At 47.2% G+C, this 23,809-nt stretch overlaps 2 protein-coding genes across 3 annotated transcripts in view; one reads left to right on the forward strand and one right to left on the reverse strand.

Moving 5' to 3' along the window:
- Window positions 1–23,809, forward strand: part of LOC142579393 (uncharacterized) — a 120,508-nt gene that overhangs the window by 7,967 nt on the left and 88,732 nt on the right. The gene's annotated exons all lie outside the window — the stretch shown is intronic.
- Window positions 222–22,567, reverse strand: LOC142579395 (neprilysin-11-like). Of its 2 annotated transcripts, XM_075689531.1 has the most exons (5): window positions 22,092–22,567; window positions 14,534–14,708; window positions 8,950–10,188; window positions 1,447–1,578; window positions 222–497 (listed from the first exon to the last, which is right to left on the reverse strand). In XM_075689531.1, exons 1-5 carry the CDS (start codon window positions 22,460–22,462, stop codon window positions 363–365), a joined length of 2,052 nt encoding a protein of 683 aa, XP_075545646.1. In that variant the 5' UTR covers window positions 22,463–22,567; the 3' UTR covers window positions 222–362. The 2 variants fall into 2 exon arrangements, with proteins under 2 accessions (XP_075545646.1, XP_075545645.1); XM_075689530.1 differs by lacking the exon at window positions 222–497 and having other exon boundaries at window positions 571–1,578.

A 23,809-nucleotide genomic window follows, 5' to 3' on the forward strand; every position in this document is an offset into this window, starting at 1 on the left:
CTTGTAGGGATTCAGTTATCGCGTTCCGATTACTAAGTCAATGCTCGCGCGCGCAAATGCATGGCAAAAGGAAGCTCAAAGATTCTGCGACCGTAACCTTGATACACAAGTATAGTGTAGTGTTCTATAATCGGTATTCTAAGTACACTGTGATGCAAGGTGCGCGAATTGACCAAGTTCACAATAAAACCAAGTTGCAGTTCACTCGTGGGCAAAAAAAAAAGAAAAAGCAGAGGACATTTCGAAAGAAAGAGTTATATGCCTTCTGTAAAGCGAAAGTTGAAATAACTAAGCCATTCATATAGCCACAGTCGATCTTCTCGCCACAGCGGCAAAAATACCCAAGGTGTTCTTCTCGTCCGCTAAGAAGTCTTGACGGTGTGTTGCTCGGAACGCTCCGGCCACATGAAAGTCGTGGACAACCTGTGCTGCGGTCCGCACTTGAACGCGTCCCGGAAGCGTGGTGAAGCCGGAAGCGCGACGTTGCACAGGGCCACCTAAAAAAAAAAAAAAAAAAAAGGAAATAGGCGCAAGGCGATTCAACATTCGCTTGTCGTCGATCACAGACAATGCTTTTCTGAGCGTTTTGGGGGTGACAATGGGGCGTAGCCACTGCGCAGGGCACCCTACCACGTCACCGCTCGCGTGAAGGGAATACGAGGAGCATCGAACTTATTTTTTTCGCGCATCTTTAAACTGCATATACCTACGGATACGGTCCTCATCTTTAGACAGTGAACTACCCTGGAGATCGGCCCACGCACATGGACTGAGATATCTTCAGGATCGGCTCACGAAGGAGGCTAGAAACGCACATACCTGATACGGCCAAATATATTGGTGTCTCGATAAGAAAAAACGTCTTTAAAAAGGGATGTCGCAGCCTACCACGCAGTTCAACAATAACCGCACGTCATCTCGCTCACATGTACGACACCACAGAAACGGGTCGCGCAAAGGGCCATATATACTGGAGCGCCGCCTTTCAAATAAATGGTGCTGTTATAGCGGTCACGTTTACAAAGCCGAAGCCAATATAGGTGAAAGGATAGCAGAACAGCATTTCCACTGAGCCACACGATAAGCACGCAGTGTGCTACGTTAGTCTCGAAGGGACCTGTTCCACGACACGACCGAAGAACCCGTCCCACGACACGCGTACCACTGCGCCCAACGCGAGTTCGAAAATCCCCCCACAGTGCCGCGTGTTCCGCCGAATTCGCGTTCAGCGAGAAACGTCGATATTTGAGAAGGCGCGCTTGCCTCTCTCTCACGCTCGCGGGCCCTTCCGCCACAGCGCGCGAAGCAGGCCAAGTAGAAGAAGAACTGCTCCGGATCGAAGCTCCAGAACGGGTTCGGCTGGCCCACGGGCGGCGCAGCGGCCGAAAGCCGCCGCCACTCGGGCGAGCCTGGCACGTGACTCGACGTGTGCGCGGCGACGCTCACCTCGTACACCGTGCGAAACTCCTGCGCGCTGGCGTCGGGCAGGAAGCCGCTGGCGTTGAGCACCTCTCTCAGCCGGTAGACGTCCTCCCCGAGGGCTCTCGCTCCAGCCGCGACGTTCTTAAGCCCGCGGGCCTGCGAGCGCGCCCCGCACGAGATCGGCATCGCAGGCTATACAGACTCCGGAAGCACCTCCCTGCGCGCGTGGAAAAGCTAGGTACCCGTTTGCAGGCTATATACCACTCGCGTATATAGAAGAAACCAACGGGCTTCGATGCAAACGACGTAATGCGCTCCGTTTGCAGAACGGTGGCGCAGATGTGCGTCACGGCACGGAACTGGAAGGGAAACTCGTACAGCACTGGTTTCCCGTGTCCAGCAGAGCTTATGCATGTCACAAATGTTCATCTGCTAGAACTCGCTCATTAACAATTTTAGACTTACAGGGGAAGCTTTAGCCAGACCAAAACTCCTACCCAGGCCTGTTCAAATACATGTAAAATGCGGAAATGCTTGGGTCGCTTTTAATGAAATTTGAGGCTATTGAGAGAGGACATTAAATTCTGGTGGCTGCTGGAAGTGGAATTTTGATCTATGGCCTGAATTTTATTTTACGAAAATTGCCGAACATTCGCAAATTTGAAAAAATAAATAGAAGAACACAATGTTTACAAATCTGCAACTCTGCACCAAGAACAGACATCGCAGTTCTGTAAATTGCAGCCGTCAGAACATCCAAAACGGACAAATTTGATATAATTGTCTCTTACGTGAATTTGTTGCAATGTTTACGAAGGTTTTTGCAAAAGTGCTACTCACGTATTGGTGGTATATTTGAGAGCCATGCCTAAACAATAGATCAAGTTTGTACGCTTTAGATGTACTATTCTATGCAATTTACATAATTGCGATATATTTTTCATTGCTGAGTTACAGAGTTGCAAACTTAGTTTTATTTCCTGAAAATGTATAATATTAAGTAAGATTTATAAAGACCACTGACGGCCTAAATAATAAACTAACGTGTTCTTTTAAATGCAACAAACCGTATCAAATTCTCTGCAGCGCTTGCCGAGAAAAACGATTTCTCCACTCCTGTGTATTTTGATAGAAGACCCTGAACTAAATGTTCCTCTTGAGAGGTAGCTTTAGCTTCCCTTTTCCGCTTTGGATGTTGTTCTGACAGATGCAATTTACAGAACTGCGATATCTGTTCTTGGTGAAGAGTGGCGAATTTATAAACAACGTGCTTCTATTTTTTTTTCACACTTACCAAGCAAAAATCTAGTTAATGTCGCAAATGTTTTATTTAGTCCGTCAATCTCTTGGCAAAATTTTTTGAAAATTAAGCATTAAAGAAAATCAAATATCTGGTTGAAAGATCTAACTCAACAAAAAAACGATAGCAGAGTTCTGTAAACTGCACCCAATAACAAATCTCAAGTGGGCAAAATTCATGTATCGTACACCCATCAGAAATATACCGTTAATCCACCATCTAGGACGTTTGCAAAAGCCTCGTAAACATTGTAACAATTTTACGTAAACGGCTCACTCATAGTATAACAAGTGTGTTAGCCATAGATGCTACAACAGATGCAGCTACAGAACTGTGGTGCCCAATTTTCGTGAAGTTACAGATCTGTAAACTTCGTGCTTCAGTTCCTTTTTTTTTTATTAAGGAAGTTAATTTCAATAGATAAAAGTATTTGAATAGGAAAGCTGGAGTCGGCCCGGAGCTAAAGCTTCTTGTGAACCGTAACATCTTTAGACGACATAAGCACTCGGTTCTGTTCAACGAAAATTCACCGATCATGTGCACCTTTCTTTAAAGCCAAGTCATTTATAACCAGGCACGGAGCCTCGAAGCCCACGCTATATTCAAAGACGACTGAGCTGTCTTCAAACACATGAGAAAGCATAGATTGCACGAATTGCTGGCTGTGCATGCCTAACTCGCTATGAAATCTGGTTGCATTCGCCCCTCACTTAAAGATATGATTTCGTCAAATAGCGCGCTTTATAAAAAAAAAAGCAGCCCATGCAGTGCACTAGCTTGCTGATTATATCGGTCAACGTTACGGGTCTGATGACATGCTACGATGCACGCAAGGGAAAAGCACTTATCAAATATTCTGCCGCAGTCTGTTCCTTAAGTCACGAAATTACCATTTATTTCCTAGATAGTATACACGAAGTAGCCCTCGTATTCCTTGTCGCCTTCTTCACCTCTGCCTTCGCACCCTTTCTGCGCTGGTTTAATAATATTTGGGGTTTTACGTGCCAAAACCACTTCCTGATTATGAGACACGCCGTAGTGGAGGACTCCGAAAATTTTGACCACCTGGGGTTCTTTAACGTGCACCTAAATCTAAGCACACGGGTGTTTTCGCATTTCGCCCCCATCGAAATGCGGCCGCCGTGGCCGGGATTCGATCCCGCGACCTCGTGCTCAGCAGCCCAACACTATAGCCACTGCGCAACCACGGCGGGTGATTCTGCGCTGGTTTGTTCTCTTTAGTAGCTGGCATATACAAACAGGCCCGGCAACGCACTCTTACTTGTATTGCGCCTGAAAGAGTTGAAGACTCCCTCCGATCAACGTACCATGGATAAAGATGTCGTGATTAGTGATAACGCATGCAGAGCTCACGCTGTCACGACCATGGCGTTAAAGAAACAAAACAAGTAACACACGGGCAAAAGGCTAACACACACGGCCGATACTGCATCCGCCGCGGACGGAGAAATCAGCCCGGCAGGTGAATGCAAACTGTATTTCTCAGAGAAACTGTGAGCGCGACAGAGCGCTCGAAAAAGGTTCTGTTATCTGTGTTCACGGTTTTCTGAGAAAAATTAGATCGCTAACGAAGTTTTATATTTTCCGGCAATGTGGAAAATGATAGGTTGTGCGTTTAAATTAGAGGATAAATGAAAATTGCTTCACCTTCGTTTTCAGCCTGTTTACAGGATTCATGCAGCACTTTACATATATCTACAGGCATCAGTTTACGGGCAGAAATTTCATATATTTAGAGTACATGGGGCTCATTCTATCGGTGACATGTAGCGAATATTTGAAGTGTGTAGGTTAATTATGTGCGTTGAATATAATTACTAAACACTCGTTTATTTCTCGCATGTTTTATGCGTCATAAATAATAGGTGTGTAGTTGGTTTCCCCGGTTTCCTCGGTGAACAATGCGAAGCATGTTGTTTATATTATTTTATTTAGTTTGAGTAGGTAAATTAGCCTTTGTGCTAAATTACTTGCTCAAGCATTCCAGAGTGTCATACTGACGTTATACGGAACGTTTCCCAGAGTCCTAAAGCGATTGTACAAGACACCGAGTTCAAATTTTGCGAAAATGGGCGGGCATGTTAACGGTAACCTGTGGCGAAATTTTCACGCTACTGGCGTAAGTAAAAGTGCTGAAAATAATTGCTGAACCCTCATAATTTCCATAGCTTTATGCGTTGTATGCGAGGATTGCACCTGGTTTCCCCGGTGAACTAAACAAGGGACCTTGTTTATATTTGTCGAAGAAAATGGAAATGTTATGCGTAATGTATAGGAAAAGTTCAAAGTTTCTTTTGAGTGACGAAAGATAACTGTTTAGTTTGAGTAGGTAAATTAGCCTTTGTGCTAAATTACTTGCTCAAGCATTCCAGAGTGTCATACTGACGTTATACGGAACGTTTCCCAGAGTCCTAAAGCGATTGTACAAGACACCGAGTTCAAATTTTGCGAAAATGGGCGGGCATGTTAACGGTAACCTGTGGCGAAATTTTCACGCTACTGGCGTAAGTAAAAGTGCTGAAAATAATTGCTGAACCCTCATAATTTCCATAGCTTTATGCGTTGTATGCGAGGATTGCACCTGGTTTCCCCGGTGAACTAAACAAGGGACCTTGTTTATATTTGTCGAAGAAAATGGAAATGTTATGCGTAATGTATAGGAAAAGTTCAAAGTGCATGGTTAGGTTAATTGAGACTTTTGGAATAAATTACGTAGCAGATTCACAAATTGGTGACTACGAATGTCACCGATATCGAACTTATCCTATACGAAAGAAGGGTGGGCGGGGGGGGGGGGGGGGGGGGGGGGGGTGGGAGGGAGCTATGGCAACTCAGTATGCGACGTTAAATAAACGTACATCAGCTTCTGCAAAATTTTTATGTGTTCGAAAATGTCATACGGCCGTTATTAGCTGTTTTCCAATGTCCTGAAAGAGCTACGATACATCGACTTTATATTTCGTGGAAATGGTGGCGACGTTAGGTGTAATGTGTGGCGAAACTAACTTTCCTGGCCCAATTAGAAGCGTTGCAATTAATTCTTGAACTATCGTTTTTTCTCCCCTATTTTGATGCGTTATGCGAGGTTATTAGATGTCTTCCCTGGTGAATGAGCACTAGAGTTGCGGAGTGGCAACTCTGGAGTTGAAATGATTCCAGAATCATTCCACATTTTTGAACACTCGAAATGGAATGGGAATGGAATGTTGAAGTGTCCATAAACACAGCAACTTCTAGTCTTCAAGAAATACGATTCGCTTTTAGCAAGTGAGCACTTATCCTACGACACAAGCATAGAAGCCAAGAACGCCGTCGAAAACGGTTACACTCGAAATCGGTTACACAAGCCCACTATGACTTAGAACGCGCGCCATGTTGCCTTTCTTTTTCTGACACTCACGATTGTCCGCTGCAAGTCAGAATGGTGTCCTGGAAAACTCATGTAATTATTGATTTAGTCATGCTACACGTATAATTGTCTCGGACGCGCATCTTTCATATGCGTTCGTGAAGTGAGGTTCCTTAAGTATGTGGGTACTGTACCGGCAACTCCAGAATTCGTTACTTGTGCTGGCAACACTGACCCAATAAACAAAGATGGCTACGACATCCAGGTCTTCGGTGGTTCTTTCGCTTCGTGCTGTTCTCACCTTCCTCGTTTGTGGCGCAGAATCGAGGTCTTTCGTCGAAGCCGAAAGGTTCCTTGCTGCCGATTACCTTATTTTGATCGGTCTCAAGGATTTCACCGAAGAAACCATGGAAATAGTGGCGCTGTGCACGCAAACGTCCAGCCTGTCTATAGCGAGCCGAATCAGTCTTCTTAAAAGGACAAATAGCCTTTCAAGCGAGCCGGAGGTTAAAAAAGAGAAACGTTTGTGCATAGCGAACCTCAGAAGGGTGCAAGCTCTTGTTTGAGGCGTTGCTCCACCGCTACAGCTGCGATACTTTACTGGTTTCAAATAAGTAACTACGCACTGCGACTCGTGTTGCAGCATATCACGTTTAGGATCTCGCAATATCTAGGCAATAATGCCTGTCGTACCTTCAGAAGCTAAATACAGATATTGTGCAATGATAAAACGAGTCTAAGACTGGTCAGTGTGTCTTGAGAGAAAAACAAATGAGTTCCGTTTGTGAGTCGGGGGGCACCTTTTTCTTTATAGATGGCTGAGCCGTGTGATAAGGTAGTTTGCGTCTGTTGACCGGCGCTTGTTCGTGCTGTAGTCCTCGTAGTAGCTATAGGGTCCAAGCTTGGGAACACAGCTGATATCCTCCGCCCGTAGGAACTACCAAACCACGGCGAAAAGTGAGAAGTTAACAGTAAATTGGACCACGCTAAGTTTCTTCCAGCAGGTTTCTGAAATTTATCGAGGCTTTTGTTTTGAGCAGTGTCCCTTCTATTAGTGTAAATGCGTGACTCGCAAACGAATCAAAATAGTTGTACTTCAATTTGGCTGTGTGCTCAGAGTCGGGAAGCAAATTTGCGGCGCTGTGGCCAGGTAGAATGCTTCGAATCGGGAACGAGCGCTGTTTGCAGTTTCGAAATTTCTTGCGAGTAAATAAACTGAAAGCTCACCGCGCTGAATGAAAAAACGGCACCTTCTGCTTACACCGCTCAATGAAAGCGTGCTGTCAATGCGATATGTCTTATCGCGGCATAAGACGTGTCATCACCTTCAGACTTTCCGAGATAATTATCGTTCCTGCTACCGGTGCCTGCGGACAAAAGTACATCATTGAGAATATTCCTGCTGCTTAAGACATCAGTAACGCTAATGCTAGAACAGGAAACTAAACTAACCAAATCAATTGAAGCTTAAGCGTACATCACTAATTTAATAAAGCGCCTACCTAAACAAAAGTAACCTGCGCGATTTGAAACGCCATATATGGAAAGAAAGAAATTGTCTACTCGCCGGGATTAAAGAAGTCTCGAGTGAAGGGTTGCGTACAGACCAGCATAAGTATCGGCCACCTTTTCTCTATGCTTAAGATTCTTATCCATGTCGGTCACCGATGCGCGTATCTTCCTCTTTAGGGAAACGATGAAATCATTGTTGTCATTCCACCGCGATGACACGCCCATAATGGTACATAACAAACGTCTTTCAACATCCGTCTTTTTTTTTTTGGGGGGGGGGGGGGAGTATGGTGCGCGGCGGCATCACGACGATTTTAGAAATAAGAGGCATTCAGTGCTTGCCGTGATAGGAGACCCTTTTTCGCTTCAAGCCTGAACCTAGATCGGCTGATTCTCGGCGCGGCCGCTAGGTAGCGAGCGATTACTCGCGAATTGTCCAGGCATGTGTTGTACCATCCGAGTGCTCGCGCAATGCTTCTTTTGGAGGCTGGTGATTATTCCCACACCATATACAGTGGGTCCGTAAAGTCATGGTGTACTTTTGACTGGTCATAGGAAATCAACGAAACAAGATAGAAATGTGGCATCACATGGCCGTATCAGGCTTTCGTTACCGCTGTGAAAATGCCTTCCAGCTGGACCATCAGTCATATCTACCAATTGAAGTATAAACAGCGCGAAGGAAGGGACAAGTAAGGACACAAACGATGAAGCGCTATTGGACAGACCACGGCCGCTGCATTAACGACCGGCTGCGCAACACGCCAATTATTTAATAACTGGGACAAGCAGCTACCTTGTCATGCACTGCAAAAACTGCGGATGCTTTCCAGAGCTGAACAATACAGCCATTCTAAGAAAGTGTGGGAACCAAAGGACACGTAAAATATATAGAGCACGCAAGATTGCGAAGAAAGGCGCAACGTGTGTAAGCACACCGTCAATTTATCTGTTTGATAAAGCGGTAGGGTTTTTTGAAGGTTGTCAACGTGCGCGGTTCGGGTGTGGCAATTGATACGAATTTCCTTCCAATGACGTCGTGATTGTCTTTCCCTTGTGTACATCTACACTCCGTAGATGTAGATGTACACAACCTTAGTAGAAGGCAACGCTTCGTCGTTTGAGTTCTTACTTGTTCCGCCCTTCGAGCTGCGTAGACTCCGATATGTACCAGCTAGCCCACGTCAACGCTCCACCCGCACGATTGGCTGGAATTGTCTCTCATGAACAATTTCAAAGTAGGTTGTTCTCCTGAATATACGCCTCTTCCTTTAAAATGATGTCCTACGCGCTTGGAGATGCAGGTGGGTGGTGAGAACTCGCTGTGGAATAAAGCGCCACTTACCTGGAAACGGCTGTTGTAGAATATGGAGAAACGAACCAGCGAGATCATCTGGGTAGTGGCAAAGACGCCCGCTAGAGCTGAAAGAAAGGTCGCCGGGTACCACGGCTCAAAGAGGGGCGAAGATATCATGAAGTAAGGCACCGACACTTCCCTGCCCACAATCACTCGGTACAGCAGAATAGAGACAACTCCCGGCACGTGGTAGATGCTGTGCTGCGGCCGTCGCAGCGACTGCTTGAAGTACGTCGCTGTAGCCTTGGCGTATCTCCGGTACAGCTCGAAGAAAGGCGGCTTGGTGTCGTTCGGAAGGTAAGCGAACGCGCTGTCGAGCATTTGCCACGTGTTCGTCATGTTGAAAGCATTCACTCCCAGCCGCGAAAAAATAGAGGTGCCCGTTTTTTGCATTTTCCCGTCGTACGAACCCATCCACTCGCTCAGAGCGCGCTGCGACAACCGGACGGTGTTCCACGCGGGCTCGAGGTTATTCTGGGCGTCGCGGTGCAGCTGCCACTTGACGAGCGGCAGCAGCGTCTCCAAGGCCTCGAGGCACTTGAAGAAGCGGTAGTCGTCCGCACCGTCTTCGTGCCCCATATCCGCGAGCATGCTGGTGGTCAGGTATCGGGACACTATCGGCGACAACACCCAGACGACGTACGCGCCCAGGAACAGCTTGAACCGCTCCTGGTAGCCGTCCTGGCTCAAGTGGGTCGCGTCGAACCTCGCGAAGAATTCGGGCTGAAGGTTGACGATTTCGTCGACGGGCCACAGCTGCGAGTCGTCGGGCAGGTAGCCGTTGACGGCCCTGCGCAAGTCCGGGTCGGTCAGATTGTAGTATTGTGGCGTGGCCCCGAGTCCCCAGAAACGGTGCACCAGCTCGACGAGCTCCGAGTGTGTCTGCAGCACTTGCTGTATCATGACCGAGTACGACTGGCCCGTGCGGCCGACGATCTCTGCGCAGCGCCTGAGGTAGTCGTTCGCTTTTCCGTCGGCGTCGAGCGCCTCGATGTCCCGAATCCACTGGCTGAAGCGCGGGTCCAGCGTCATGTAAATGGTGTTCTCCGATGAACGCGAAGGATGGCGACCCACGTAAAAGGCCCAGAACATGGGCATGCCCAACTGTAGGGATGCTCTCACTAGGATGTCCAGGAGCTGCGATCGTGTCGTGGGAGACTTGCTCGGCCAAGGGAGGCCCAGTTCGTCGAGGAACGCGACGAACGTCGTCGCATTTTCCACCTCCGTCTGCAAGCAGTAGGCATGTGCCGGTCACAGTCTGGCCGCACATATCTACGTTTTTTTGTTGTTGTTGTTGTTGTTTCTTTGCACAATCGCAACAAAAACGTTGCACCGCATAGTGGCGAATTTAGCGGGAATGAGCGGGCGAAAGCCTTAAGTTTGCAATGTTAAGTACAGGTGAGAATATTCTTTATACGCTATACTTGCAGCCCCAGTGTGGTACCAGCGCAATTTCTAAGCTGAACTAAGCTGAATTGAAATGCAATGGGGAACGTGCAAGAGAAGGATAGCTGCGCCAAGCGATTCGCGTTCCTCTCCCGCGATGTTTCCTTTTCTTTTTCTCGCGTGCGAGCGCAAGCTTTTGAACACTGTGCACAGTGTCTTGTTTGAAACACTTTTTTTCCGACGTGTAATTTCATATGTCAGTAGCCGCAGCACCCCTGTACAGCGCAATCATTCAAAACGGTCCTCAGTTCTCTCTCCCTTGCGTATCCAACAAATGAATATTCGACAAATTCGTATAGCAGTGAATTCTCGAATAATATATAAATCGAATAGCACAGACTATTCGTATACGAAATTTCGAACATCCACCCACCCCATAGGAAAAAACCTTCCGGTTTCTCGCCCATACAGCTGCACGATTGCGGAAGATTCAGCATGTGACCCTTTGAGTGCTTTCTTTCTATATCCACTCCCTCCCCCCCCCCCCCATATTTCATCGTGTTAAAGATGTCGTAAAGAGATATGTTACTCTAGAGTAGCCGATCAATTATCCGTTATTACTAATACATCAGTGCCGCTGCGATTATAGCGGCCTGGCATGCCAAGAAAGAAGCAAAAACGAACGCCGTTTGGCCGCAAATGTTCTGCATCCTTAACTTAAGTGCACGCACTTTCACTATCTGCTCTAAGCTATATTTCGTTGTTTATCAAGAAAAATCGGTTTCGAAAGAAAGCAAGTAATCTTGCTTAAGAAATTAGCTTGTTTTTTATGGCGTCGAACGCTTAAACATAGAAACTACTAGAATCGTAACTAAAGGTAAATTATATGCACAGGCGGACATCACTTGCAAGAAAGGACAAAGAAATCCATACACTAACTAAACTATTTACATTAATAAGCGCCATACTACAAACATTACATATTGTTTTAACGCGATAGCCTTAAAGGCTCCATGTCGCAGAAAATCCGTTCCCAATATCGGCGTCAGTGGAGTTGTCCGTGAGCGTAAATTTCCGTCCATATTTAGGTATATGTATGCGCCACGCCTTGCTATATATAGGACATGCTGTATATACGGGTTTATATTGCCACACCATTCTGTCACTAAAGTTACTCATACGTTGTCTTACATCATTCTTGACAGAGTTATTCCTCGGGAATTTTGAGAATGACAGCCCACAAACAAGGGCGCTATAACTTAAAACTATTCCAAACTTTTCTATTCCAATTCTGCTGTCAGCCCTCCACGATTGGGCAAAAACTTTTTTCGACCACCCCCACTTCACCTGTCTGTCACGCGACGTCACGAAAACCGCGATACCTCCCCATCTGATATGATGTGTACACACTGATTATGCATGATTTGACAGAAAAAAAGAAAAACAGTTATTTCTGATTCGACCCCTTTCCGCCATTAGCCCTCGGCTATTAGTAATAAGTTTTCGGGCTGCACCCACTTCCCCTGCCTGTCACGCGACATCACAAAACCGCAAGAACTCACCGCGTCAAAGTGACGTGTACGCGATAAAGATGCATTAATATGCCGAACAAAACTGAATTTTTTTCGGAATAGCCGCAGGCTGCCCCGTTCCAAAAGGAATAGAAGATGGCTGCCGCCGATCGTTCAGAGGCTGGCTACTCGCACCTGCCGGAGAGCATGGGTGTATTTGCGTATAATAAAACATCTTGCGTGGCCGTGTAACGTTTTCGAGCACTTTCGGCACGTTCACCCCCTCATTCTGCCAACTCTTCTTTGCTGAGGGTCCGTTTTAGCGTCATTCTTGAGCTTCCGTTGCATGCCGCCGCGATTTTCGACCAGCCACCGCAAGCTAAGTAAGGGAAAGCCGACCAATCGTAGACGCCGGCACCACCCTCTTCATCCGGTTATCGACTTTCAGTGCAGTGGCTCGGCCCCATCGAATCCCTCTTCACTTGAGCGTTCTCCTCGCCTCTTCTCAGCCAATTAGATACGACACGCCGATCAGTGTAGGCAATGTTATTCGTTTTTCAAGCAAACAAAAGTGACTTCCTATGAACGAGGAGGGCGTTTGATTGGTCTGTTCAGACAACCCTGCGGGTGAACGCCCGGTGCTTGCGTTGGTGGTTACGCAAATTTGACGTCAGGAGATTGGAATAGAAACATATTGGAATAGTTTTACGTTATAGGGACCCAAATGTGATGAAACAAAACACCGACAGCGGGTGCCTTTTTATGTTAAATCTTCTCAGACTTAAATCGTAAAAGTGCGAAACAATAACAGAAACCTGAAAATGATGTCATTATTTTGGCGAGGCTGTACAGTACCTCTGGAATCGGCCCATGCAAGAGGACGCGCTTGTACCAGAAAGCTCACCTTCGCGCATATATAGCTTTCGCCGCCAGCTTTTCCCGGTAAACATTACGGTTACATAAGCCGCACTTGCCGGGAAGCGTGAAAAGCAGTGGCGATCTTTGAATGCTATCGCATTTCACTCTTAAAGGCAAAGCTTAAGCCTCCTCGATTTTTTTTTATTCTAGGTTGAAGAAAATGATCATAAGAAAAAGTGCAGTTGCAGGTATCTATACATATTAAAACCGACCATGCATGCGGAAATAAACAGCTTGATGTTATTCGTTCAGCAAATCTGATTGTGCATGCGGCATCACGATTCGCGTCTTTCCGTCCAAGCCCTTCTTTGATGCAAATGCGTGACGTAAAAAAAATGAAGCTGCCGTTGAGCTTTCCTGTTCCCTCGAGAGGATTCCGATTGGTGCTTTGCGGAACTCACGACTCGGCGACGCGTAGTCACTTCAGTACCACGGGCCGAGACAGGCCACGTTATAGCACAGTGTGGCGAAGTTTTGTTTTGCACCACCCTATGACGTCACAGGGGTGGCAGGGGGGGAGGGGGGGGGGTTGCACCGCGAGTCGCGTTTCGCGGTGCCACATGCATAATCAGGCAAATCGAACGAATAATTTGACGCCGGTTATATAGGTCAACGTGGGCGTTTTCGAGTGCACAAACACGGAACAAGACTGTTATGGTGATTCCCTTCGAACTTTTCTATACCAACGTGCTCGTAATTAATAAGGCAATTATTGTTAATTAGTTTATACAGTAGGGGTTGGCGAATATTCGAAGTTTCGAGTCCGTGTTCGCGTTCGTATCCGGAAAAGAACTCTTCAGTATTTTCGAATATTCTAACCTAGTCAAATATTTTGCAGCAACCGAATGGTAAATCTTGTTACTGTTCCCCGTCTGCTAAAAAAAAAAGAAGTGCCGCGGTATATAAGAAGTTAAGCAACGACACATATATCTTCGAAGGAATGCTGAAACAAGAAGGATAACGCTAGTTTTGTTTTCGGTTTCGCAGCAAAAGCCTTCATTGCAATCTTCGAGTTCTGCCATGTAGTCTATCGTTTAGTGTTTTCGGCAGTCTAGTTATGTAGCACGTTTGTTTTTTACGCTAGCACCAGCGTCATTTTCCTTCCAGTATGCTCTTTTACATGTGTGTACAGCACACAAGTTCTCCAGCAGCTTTTTTTTTTCTTTTTCCCCCAACTTCTGCCGCTTCGGGCAAGCAATTATTTAGTGTTTGGGGAAGCTGCATTACATACAGCTGCCATTCATTCTTGGAATTCTTGTTTGCAACCAGGCTCTATTTAATCACAATTAGTAGTTGTGTTTAAAACCTATGTCCCTGATAGCCGTCTTTTTTTTTTTTTTTTTGGAGGGGAGGGGGGACTTGTCAGTCAGTCGTAGTACTAATTATACGGAAATAAATGTCCCTATGTAAATACGTATATGCGCCTGCGTTCGAAGATTCAATTTTATATTCGATACTTACTATTTATATTCCATTCGTATTCGAAAAAGTTGACATCCACCCACGTGTATTTTCTGGTGAATGGAAGACTGATTTTCTTGCAAATATCCGCCTGGGCTGATAATTCATTTGTATGCACCGTATTCGAGCAAATTTTGTAGGCTTTCCTAAGAAATTGTTTGAAGTGGAAAAAGATTTGAAGTAAAAAAAACGCTGTTTGCCTATACCACAGTAAGAAATAGCACAAGCGCCATGCACGAGGTCGAATCGCAACGCTAACGACGATTTCGTAACCGACGGCCGACTTCATCACTCACCCGACTAAGGCAGCGAAAGATGAACCCCGCGGCTTTTCCCCTGGCGGTGGTAGAACGTGTGGGGATATACTCGAGTAGGATGCTTTTGATGATGCTTCGGCTGAATTCTGCCCTATACCTGTCCATCGGTGACCGGTAACGGATTCTGCGGCTGTCCCAACCGCTGCACACGTGCCTGGGGATGTGAAGTTTCAATCACTATTTCCTGCATGCATTGAATCGCTTATTACGCAGTCTTTGCAAGGAGTGAATGCTTATACAGGATGTCTACCAACCGGGAAAACCGGGAATTCTCAGGGATTTTGAGTAGTCTGGGAAAAACTCAGGGATAACTCAGGGAATTTGTACCACTATCAGGGAAAATTAGCTGCAACTTGATTGAAAGGGTCGAAAGTCGCAGTAATGCTGGCTTGAGTAACAGACGGGAATCGTAATGAATCGTCTTTGTCGCCCGGTCGTCGGCTGGAGGAGTTGCCAGTGTGCAGTCAATGACCGACTTTCCGGATGCCCGATAATTTGGACGGCTTCGCGACACCACCGCGTTTCCCATTGAGTCAATGTATCAGAACGTCTGAAATTTCGAACACAAGAACCCTTCGCCGTCCGATTTTCCAGACGTTTTACCGTGACCGCAGGTCAGAAACGGCATTAATCAAAGCCACCACCGCTGCCGTTTTGATTACCTCGCCTCCTCGAACCGGTGCTCTCGCGCGCAGATCCGCTGGCAGCCGTAGCCACCACTGCGGCAACACTAGGCCTAGCTGCTTCGACGCTCGCTATTAAGCTTCTTGCCGTTGGGTTCCGTGTTTTTCATTGAAAGAATTTGTTGCTGTCAGCAATGGCACCAACTCCGCCTTTGCGGTCCTCGCGATTGGCTTAGAAGCTTAGAAAGCACGGTACGTTGCATAATGCCGGTTCCCAAAAGTTAGCTTCGCCTTTGTACAAGAACGTTACTTGGTGAAGTATACGCAAACGTATTGCAGGGAAGCATAAGCGTGGGAAGGGGCTATTGCCACTGGCCACAGTATGTTTTCCTTAGTTATACACGCGTACACCCGGTATCTCCCGTCAGCACCGATACGCCTAATACGTGTACCGACAGGCTTTCAGAACGTTTTAGAATGTGCCTGTGGCGGTTTGAGCCCTTAAGGGCAGTAAGTGACATGCATTTATTTTTTCCAATGGCCGATTTTTCGGACGTTCTCGCGGCTTCAAGGGAGTTCGAAAAATCGGACGTGGACTGTGCAACTGACCAAGAAGATGCTTAAAATGATCCATGGGGCAAAAAAGTGGTGGAAGGAGGACAACAACAGACAGGACCTACGCATTGAGGAATATGAACGGGAAAGAAATCGTTCTGTCCCCGTTTTGAAGGAGCTTGAGCTCAAAAAACAAAGTGTTGGCTGATGCCGAGATGCAGGTGTCCCCCTCATCCAAACCAAAATAACTCTTTAAAGCAGGGAAACGCAACACTGAGGCATTGTGCGTGGGCTGAGAGTATATCAGGACAGTTGAAGTTAAGTTACGAGCTGTTGAGAGAGAATCTCAATTGTGACAAAGTTCGGGTCTCATACCACTGAGCTTGCTGTCAGTTGATAGAAATAGCTCATATTCAAAAATATTTGCTTCTGTGTGCATCTCCTTTCTATTCGTATTTGAGAATGTCCGACTCGATTTGCAATTTCTTTCAAAGATATTTTATTTGCTATGCATTTTACTAACCCCTCCCTTCTATTCTCTTTTTGAATAACACAAACACTATTCCTTAGTATTCAAATTAAATTAAATCGTTTTTTTTTAATTTGTTTCATATGCTTACTAGAGAGTGACAGCATCGGGCAATGTGGTTGCAGCCCGTCTTGACATAAAACATAGTTCTGCGTCACTCAGGGAATCTTGCAAAGGCACTCAGGGAAAACCTGGAAAACTCGGGGAATTTCGAAATGTCAACTTGGTAGACACCCTTTTATAGCTTGCGTACTCTGTTGATTTCGTGTGTCACCTTGCTGTAGCAGAGCCGCCGCAACAGCACGCGTTTCTGAAGTTTCTTAAGAGTGTATCTGGTTTTCGCACTTGTTTTCACTGCGGTTCGTGTGCACGTTATGCACGTTTTTTTTACCCATTAAGATTTGAGATTGCGGTGCTCACTAGATAAAGAAAATGTACGCTATCTCTGCATATCGATTCAGTGACACGTTTACCATCATTCGTGGCAGTTTCAGAAAGCCCTCCAGTTTTTCTTTTTCTTTTTTTTGGTTTCGATACTGCAATACGAAATTAGTACATGACCGGGGTAGTTGGAGAAGTATGGGAGAGGCCTTTGCCCTGCAGTGGGCGTAACCAGGCTGATGATGATGATGATGATGATGATGATGCAATACGTGAACCTGTAAAAAAAATAGCCATAATACTGCCGTTTATATTTTGAAGTCGGTTATGTACAGACTATATGGTTTGACATGATTTTTTTTTCTTTTTTAACATCTGAGTGTAGTATTATGCTTGGAAACAGCTAGCACAGCCACCAACACACTTGCCTAGAGCGCATCCAGGAGCGGTTCGCGAACTTGCACATCGCTACGCACAAGCAGCCATAGAGCTTCCTAAAAAAAAAGGCTAGAAGAAAAATTGGTGCTAGTGTCTACAGCGGTTGAAAGTTATGGTGGTTTAGCAACCACGGCAATGCGTTGGTGTGCAATACAAAAATTTGTCTAAAGTTCTTTTTTGACTTCAAATGGTTTTGCAACTTTGCGAATTGATCATTCTGAACAAAACATTCAGTTATACAGTCAACTCCCCTTATTTAGAACTTCGCGAGACCACACAATTTGTTCGAATTATATGAAATGCTAAATTAACAACCAGCCCCAAAACGAGCGAATTCTACTCTTTTTTTTATTCCTCGATGTATAGCTTGTAACGCCTTTTCATTTCTTCCTCTTGAAGCGCGGCTCAACCAGCTTGAGGCGAAAGCGCCGACATGTTTAATAACTGGCGCTGTCTGACACGGCACAAAACAAGCGCGGCAACGGATTGCTTCGCGGTCGGAAGAAGCGTCGACCACTAAAAGATAAAAATAATTTTATACAACACAATTTCACGTCTCGGGCAGCAGCGGCATCGTCTGCTGAATTTCTTGTGCTTTCAAATTTATAGTAAGCGCTGCGGGTGTGCCGGCGGACCGGCGTGCTGGCATGTATGTGCTGGTGTGTTTCTTTCCGTCCGGCGCTTTACTAAACCATATACTAAACGACGCTACGAGAGATCTGCCGCCGCTGACGGTTGCTTTGTTTTGCGATTTTCGTGAACTGTGCTTCCTTTCTGTGCTGCGTGAGTGCCTACAGCCAAGGGTGCCCAACATACCCTTGTTGTGTGCAGCATTCAGCCGTGCGAACAAAGTCGGGCGAGACGATCTGGTGTTTCACATGTTCCCGAAGGACAAGAAGCTTGCATGGGTCCGTGCGGTGAGGAGAGAGAATTTCGTGCCGACGAAATCAACTGTGCTGTGCTCGGACCATTTCCGCTACAGGGATTATCATCGGAGCTTGACAATAATGCGGGCAATCGGTATTCCAATTCCGGTGTTCCGGTGCCCACATCGATGCACTCGAGAAATGCGGACATTTGCAGCCATGAACGTCTGGTGACACAGTTTTAGCGTAGCCGGATAGCCTTACGACCAATGCGGAAAGGCGTTGTTGCTAGCGTTGCTAGGCTTGCCTAGCGACATTCGGCGTACGGATGCCGTTACCGTAAAGTTAACGTGTTTACCACACGGCGGTGCTAAAACTGTCTAATATCTGTATGTAGACACTAGCATGCAGCACGCATACCGATTCTTGATCGAGCCACAATCGCAAAGTCGTCGAACCATAGTCTGAATATTGCACATATAATCCCCCTGGCCATCTCGATCTGGATGTGTATGATAAGCAACTTCCATGACTGTACATCGCAGCACTGTATATGTGCGCGCTTTGAAACGCGGTACTTATGTTCGCAATCGTGTATCAACACGCAAAAAACCACCGAACTTTAGACAAGCAGCGGCAAGGTGCTTGACATCGCGGATGAAATTGCACCCGTGTTTACAATCTAATGAGAAGTTAGTGCTTCGGCATTCTTCCAGCAGCAAGTTCCCAGTGACACTTTAGCGCGTTTTTTTTTCTCCTGTCATTGCAACGTGCAGCAACATGAAAAAACATACGTGCCAGCTAGTATTTCCAATGCGCGAGAAGGTGCACACATCGTTCTCGCTGTTGGCACACTCAACATCGTCGTTGCCTCCATCATTTTCTATATCGGCTGTCGGTTCGAACATAGGCGAAAATACAAGCTGTCCGAGACAGCGAGAACGTTCCATAATGCTTACAACTCATCTGTGAAGCCAGACCAGAACAGCGTGCTACCACAGAACACCTATACACGCTCTGAAACGGCGGCGCCGTCCGGTGATCCCCGTGAATGACGTCACAGTGGTCCCGACCAATCACGGGCAACAGCGTCGTTCGCGCGATGCCCTGAGGCGCTGGTGCGCGTTTTCTTGCAAAAAAAAAACAGCCGCTTGCGTATGTTTCCGCCCTTTTTAAACTAGATATTCGTGTTCAATTGACTAAAAACTGTGTAATGCCGCTGGAAACTATTTTTTTTTCGGAAAGTGTTTCAGCTTCCCTTTCACATAAAGCGTGAACAATGGACGCAGAAGGCATCCTTGTTTCAGCCGTTGCGACTGCTATATACATGGCGTGCCAGCTATTGTCATAATATGCAACTGCAATAGAAAGTATGCGCGTATCGACGCTACGCGGTGTGCATCTCACATCGCGTGACAAGTGGCACAATACCATACTAATGGTGATGATGATTTATTGGCCTCCCTTTTCAAACGGGGCGATGATATAGGCACCTAGCCAGCTTGATTTAGTCAAGTATGCAATAGATGTTTTTAGAGCGCAGCTCGTAGGTGCCCGTTCCTGCGTTGAGCGTCGGCACGCCTCGGCGTCCTTCGTAAACGAGTGAACGCGCACAGCGAAGGATGAAAGAGCGGGTCATGAAAGACAGCGATAGCGAAGAGAACGAGAGGAGGAAAGCGGAGGAGGAGGGTATGGCGAAAGCGTGAAAAGAAAAGCGTAGTGGCGCGCAAGATGGGCTCTGCGGGGACGATGGCTACGAGATGGCGCCAGAGTAGCGCGCGTCAGACATGGAAACAAAGCGCTGCATGGGCGGAGGTCCGTCTGCGGCGGCTGCTGTGAATCGCGCCCACGCCTCACCCACGCGTTGCCTGTCGCGATCTCCCGATTGCCGAGGCAGTCGGGCTGTATACATAGCTCTGTTTGCAACGTGTCGCACGAGACAGATTGTCAGCGCCAGCCAGTATATCGCGAGATGAAAACAAGTATAGAGCTGCGTTCAAATTTCGCATTAAGGAGCATCGTAATAGTGAGCGATTTTTTTTTCATTCTACCGTTCTTGTATACATCTCCTTAATCTTTTTGTTCCTCAAACCTTCTTTCTTTACCTTATACCGCTATCGATGCAACTTCTACATGGCGTGCCACCTGGTGTAATAATATGCAAATGCAATGCAAAGGGTGCACGTATCGACTCTACGCGGCGCGCATGTCACATTGTGTGTCTCCTCACGCACTAGTACGTGTTTATAGGGCATGTTTCCGCTGCAAGTTAGCAAGCCCTGGGGTGGCTCAGTGGTAGAGTAGCTGTCTCCCACACAGCGGGCCCCGGCTCGATCCCGGGTATATATTTTTTTCTCATTCCCGGAGATAGCTGCGACGGACACCGGCAGCGGCGGCAGGCAACATCGCCAACCGAAACGAACAATTAAATGAGCCCGTAACAGCTTACGCTGTAAAAAAACAAATACGGTGCCAAAATGAACTAATCTAAATATCTTATTGCTCACAGTAGTCTGTAGGTATCTCTGCTTCTTGAAGCACGACTCAACTGGTATGCCGCAATGAGCGCTGTCACGTTTAAACGCTGCCTCGTGTTGGGCAGAAAGAAAAAGTACTTCTGAAAGTTCTGAAAAGTAAAGTACAAGTAATAGAGCTGCACACTTACGGAAACAGTAGTGCCGTCTTCTGAATTTGTGCCTTCAAACCACCACGCGCATGATGGGAACACGGCGGGAGACCAATTAACCGAAGCGGCGTATTTTAGCGTTCGCACTAACCAAGTTTTTATTCCATGACAATGTATGGTTTCTCGCCGGGACATTCGAGAACGATCGTATCACGCGAGAAATCGAATTAACCGAGCACGAATTAACGAGAGTCGATTGATTGTACATTGTTAGGAACGGCCTGCGGCTATTTCAGCCCGCTGTACGTGTTCCGATCCAACCGGGACGGTGGCGCACTTCAGAGAACTGCGGATAACCGGCAGCCACGCGGCGAGGGGTCAGCTCAGAGGAGTTCTCGAGGGGAGGTAATTGGCGGAACCTCCCCATGGGCTTTTCGAGACACGAGACAATGTGCTACTCGAACGCGCTACCCGGGTAGGCTCCGAGATCGACGAAGCAGGCTTTGTGCTGAAACCGCCACCGTTACGCTCTAGCCTCGTCGCCGTTGTGACTGAAGGAGTTCGACGAAGCAGGCTTTGTGCGCAACACAACGACGCTCTGTTCTGCTATGAGTGGGGGAGTTGACGCGGGAACGCCGACGAAGGCTCCTTCCCACGCGCCGACCAAGACGCGAGACAATGTGCTACCCGGACGCGCGACCCGGGACGGCTCCGATTTCTACGAAGCCCCTCTGACGTCGGCTTCAGAGAGCACTGAAACCTGTGCGGCACGTGTATGTGAGCCCTCCTCCAAAATGGCGGGTCATCATCTTCAATGACGTCGAACTCTGACGTCGAGCGGAGTGCTTATAAGCAGCGATTGTCGGCTGCTAGTGTGTGCTCGTTGTCGTGCTTGGAATGTACTCGTGAGCTGTGTGCTCGTTTACTGTATGGTTCGTCTTGCGGGCTCCATTTGGGAGTCACGCGAGACTGTGTAAATGCATTCCATGTTCAAATGTAAATAATACAGCTACGACCGCCAAATCCAATAACATCGCCATATAAATGCAACAATTCGTCATGATGATTGCATACGTGCGCAGAGGCTTTCTTCCTGCCTCCATAAAACCGCGACTGCGTGGAAGCTTAGATAGGTGTCACCTGCTGTAATAATATGCAACTACGATACAAAGTATGCACGTATCGACGCTACACGGCGCGCATCTCACATCGCGTGATAAGTGGCAAAATACGATGCTAATGATGATGATGATGACTTATTGGCCTCGCCTCTCAAGCGGGGCGGTGACATAGTCGCCTAGCCAGCTTGATTTAATCAGGATGCAATACATGTTTTTAGAGCGCAGCTCCTAGGCGGACGTTCCAAGCCACAAGCACGAAGAGTAGACAAATCCGCGTACTGACCGTCATTCCTATATGGTATAGCTGAACGATCGCAGCGCCACAGTTTTCTCTAGCGATATTTGTACAAAAACTACTACACCCCGGCGTTAACAGCTTAAATGCGAAAACGCCTCACCCGTAAAAGTCGTCGCACGGATGCACGCTCCTGTTGAGCGAGTGGCTCAGATCTTTGGGGAGGGAGAGGCAGCCGCGCGGGCAGGACCCGACGCGCGTCACGAGCGCGACGGGCACAGTGAACAGCGCCGCCGACGTGGTCACGACCAGGGTCGCCACGAACGAGGTGTAGCGCAGCCAGTGGCCCGTGTGCGATGTGTCCTCCTGGGGCGACGACCGCTCTTGGGCCGGCCCGCTGGCTGCCGCCGTGTCCGGACCTCGGCGCCGCTCAGCGTCCTGCGCCGCGCGTCCCGGCGGCATCCAGCCGCCGCCGGCTACTTCGTGGTTGTAGCCGAACGTGGGCGAAGATCCCGACAAGAGGACAGAATCCATGGCAGCACGAGGTTGATTGGCGGTCCCTTGTAGAACAGAATCGGTTCGTTCGTTGGTCAGAGCAAGAGTTCGACTGAGCTGCAGTCGCTTTGCCTCTTCTTCTTCTGCTCGTGCTGGCTCGCGACCAACCGTCACGCGTGCAGGCACCGCGTTCCCGAACTACATGGTGAAGACGGTGATTTTCAGGCTATGGCACGTGCCCACAACGGGGGATTAAACCACACAGCATAAACGCCATCGGCTGGTTCTCTCCTTTTGCGTCGGAAGCGGGAGGCACGTTTAAAATAAAGTTAGATTAAATGAATAAATACAACGCAATATAAGAGTTAAGGAATGGAAATAGAAGAGGGATCGTGCAGGATTGATTGAAGATGAATGAAACAACTCACGTAATTAGCGTGAGAAATTCTAAAGAAAGGCGAAGAAGAATGTCCAATTATTGCACGCATCTTCTAGTGCTGCCAATGAAATTGCATATAGCGAGGCAAACATCCCTGTAGCCCAGAGCCGATGCCCCGACAAAAGGAATCATTTAGAAGCAGATGAGGATGTAGGTCCTAGGGGATACTGGCGCGTACCCACTCTGGAGGAGTGGCCAAGAACAGGGTAGGTCAAAGTGAAGTACAAAACACGAGGACAAGATTTTGTAAATTGTAAGTTAGAATCGAAAGATACAAGTTGGAGAGACAGCGGCATCTTATGGAGGTGAAAAATTTTTTTTAGAACTGACGCAACCGTTGGACAATAGCCGTTGGACAAATAAAGTTTATTCCAATCCTCTCCATGACGCAACCATCTCCTGGGAACCGAAACTGGAACTAGCTCGTATACAGAAACAAGTGCGAATGAAATAATTATGGGGTTTTACGTGCCAAAACAACGATATGATTATAAGGCACGGCGAAGCGGAAGACCTCGGAGTAATTTTTATCGCTTGGGGTTCTCTAACTTGCACCCAATGCACGGTACACCCTATACCGTAACAACTACTGGCAGATGCAAGGGCACAGCATTCATTGGGAATAAAGCGCGAATAATCAGCCGTGGTGTCGTCATATTATTCCGTGCAGTGCTTTACAAAGCGGCAAAATGAAAGAACACACTGTGCGTAGATGGTGGGTGACAAACGTCTTGGTGCATCCCATCCTAAGACTACGTGTCGCTTCAGAAAGGAAGAAAGAGAACGATGAAGGTACATAATTTCATGGAAGCCGCAACAAAGCAATAAAATTACGGGTTTTAGTCCGATACGTGAACATCAAACTGTGAATTATGATGGCAGGAACTATAAGCTTGCAACAGAAGTGCATTGCATTGCAACAGAAGTGTCTTTGCTGGAGCTATAAG

Source organism: Dermacentor variabilis, chromosome 4 (assembly GCF_050947875.1).
Source record: "Dermacentor variabilis isolate Ectoservices chromosome 4, ASM5094787v1, whole genome shotgun sequence".
NCBI lineage: Eukaryota > Metazoa > Arthropoda > Arachnida > Ixodida > Ixodidae > Dermacentor > Dermacentor variabilis.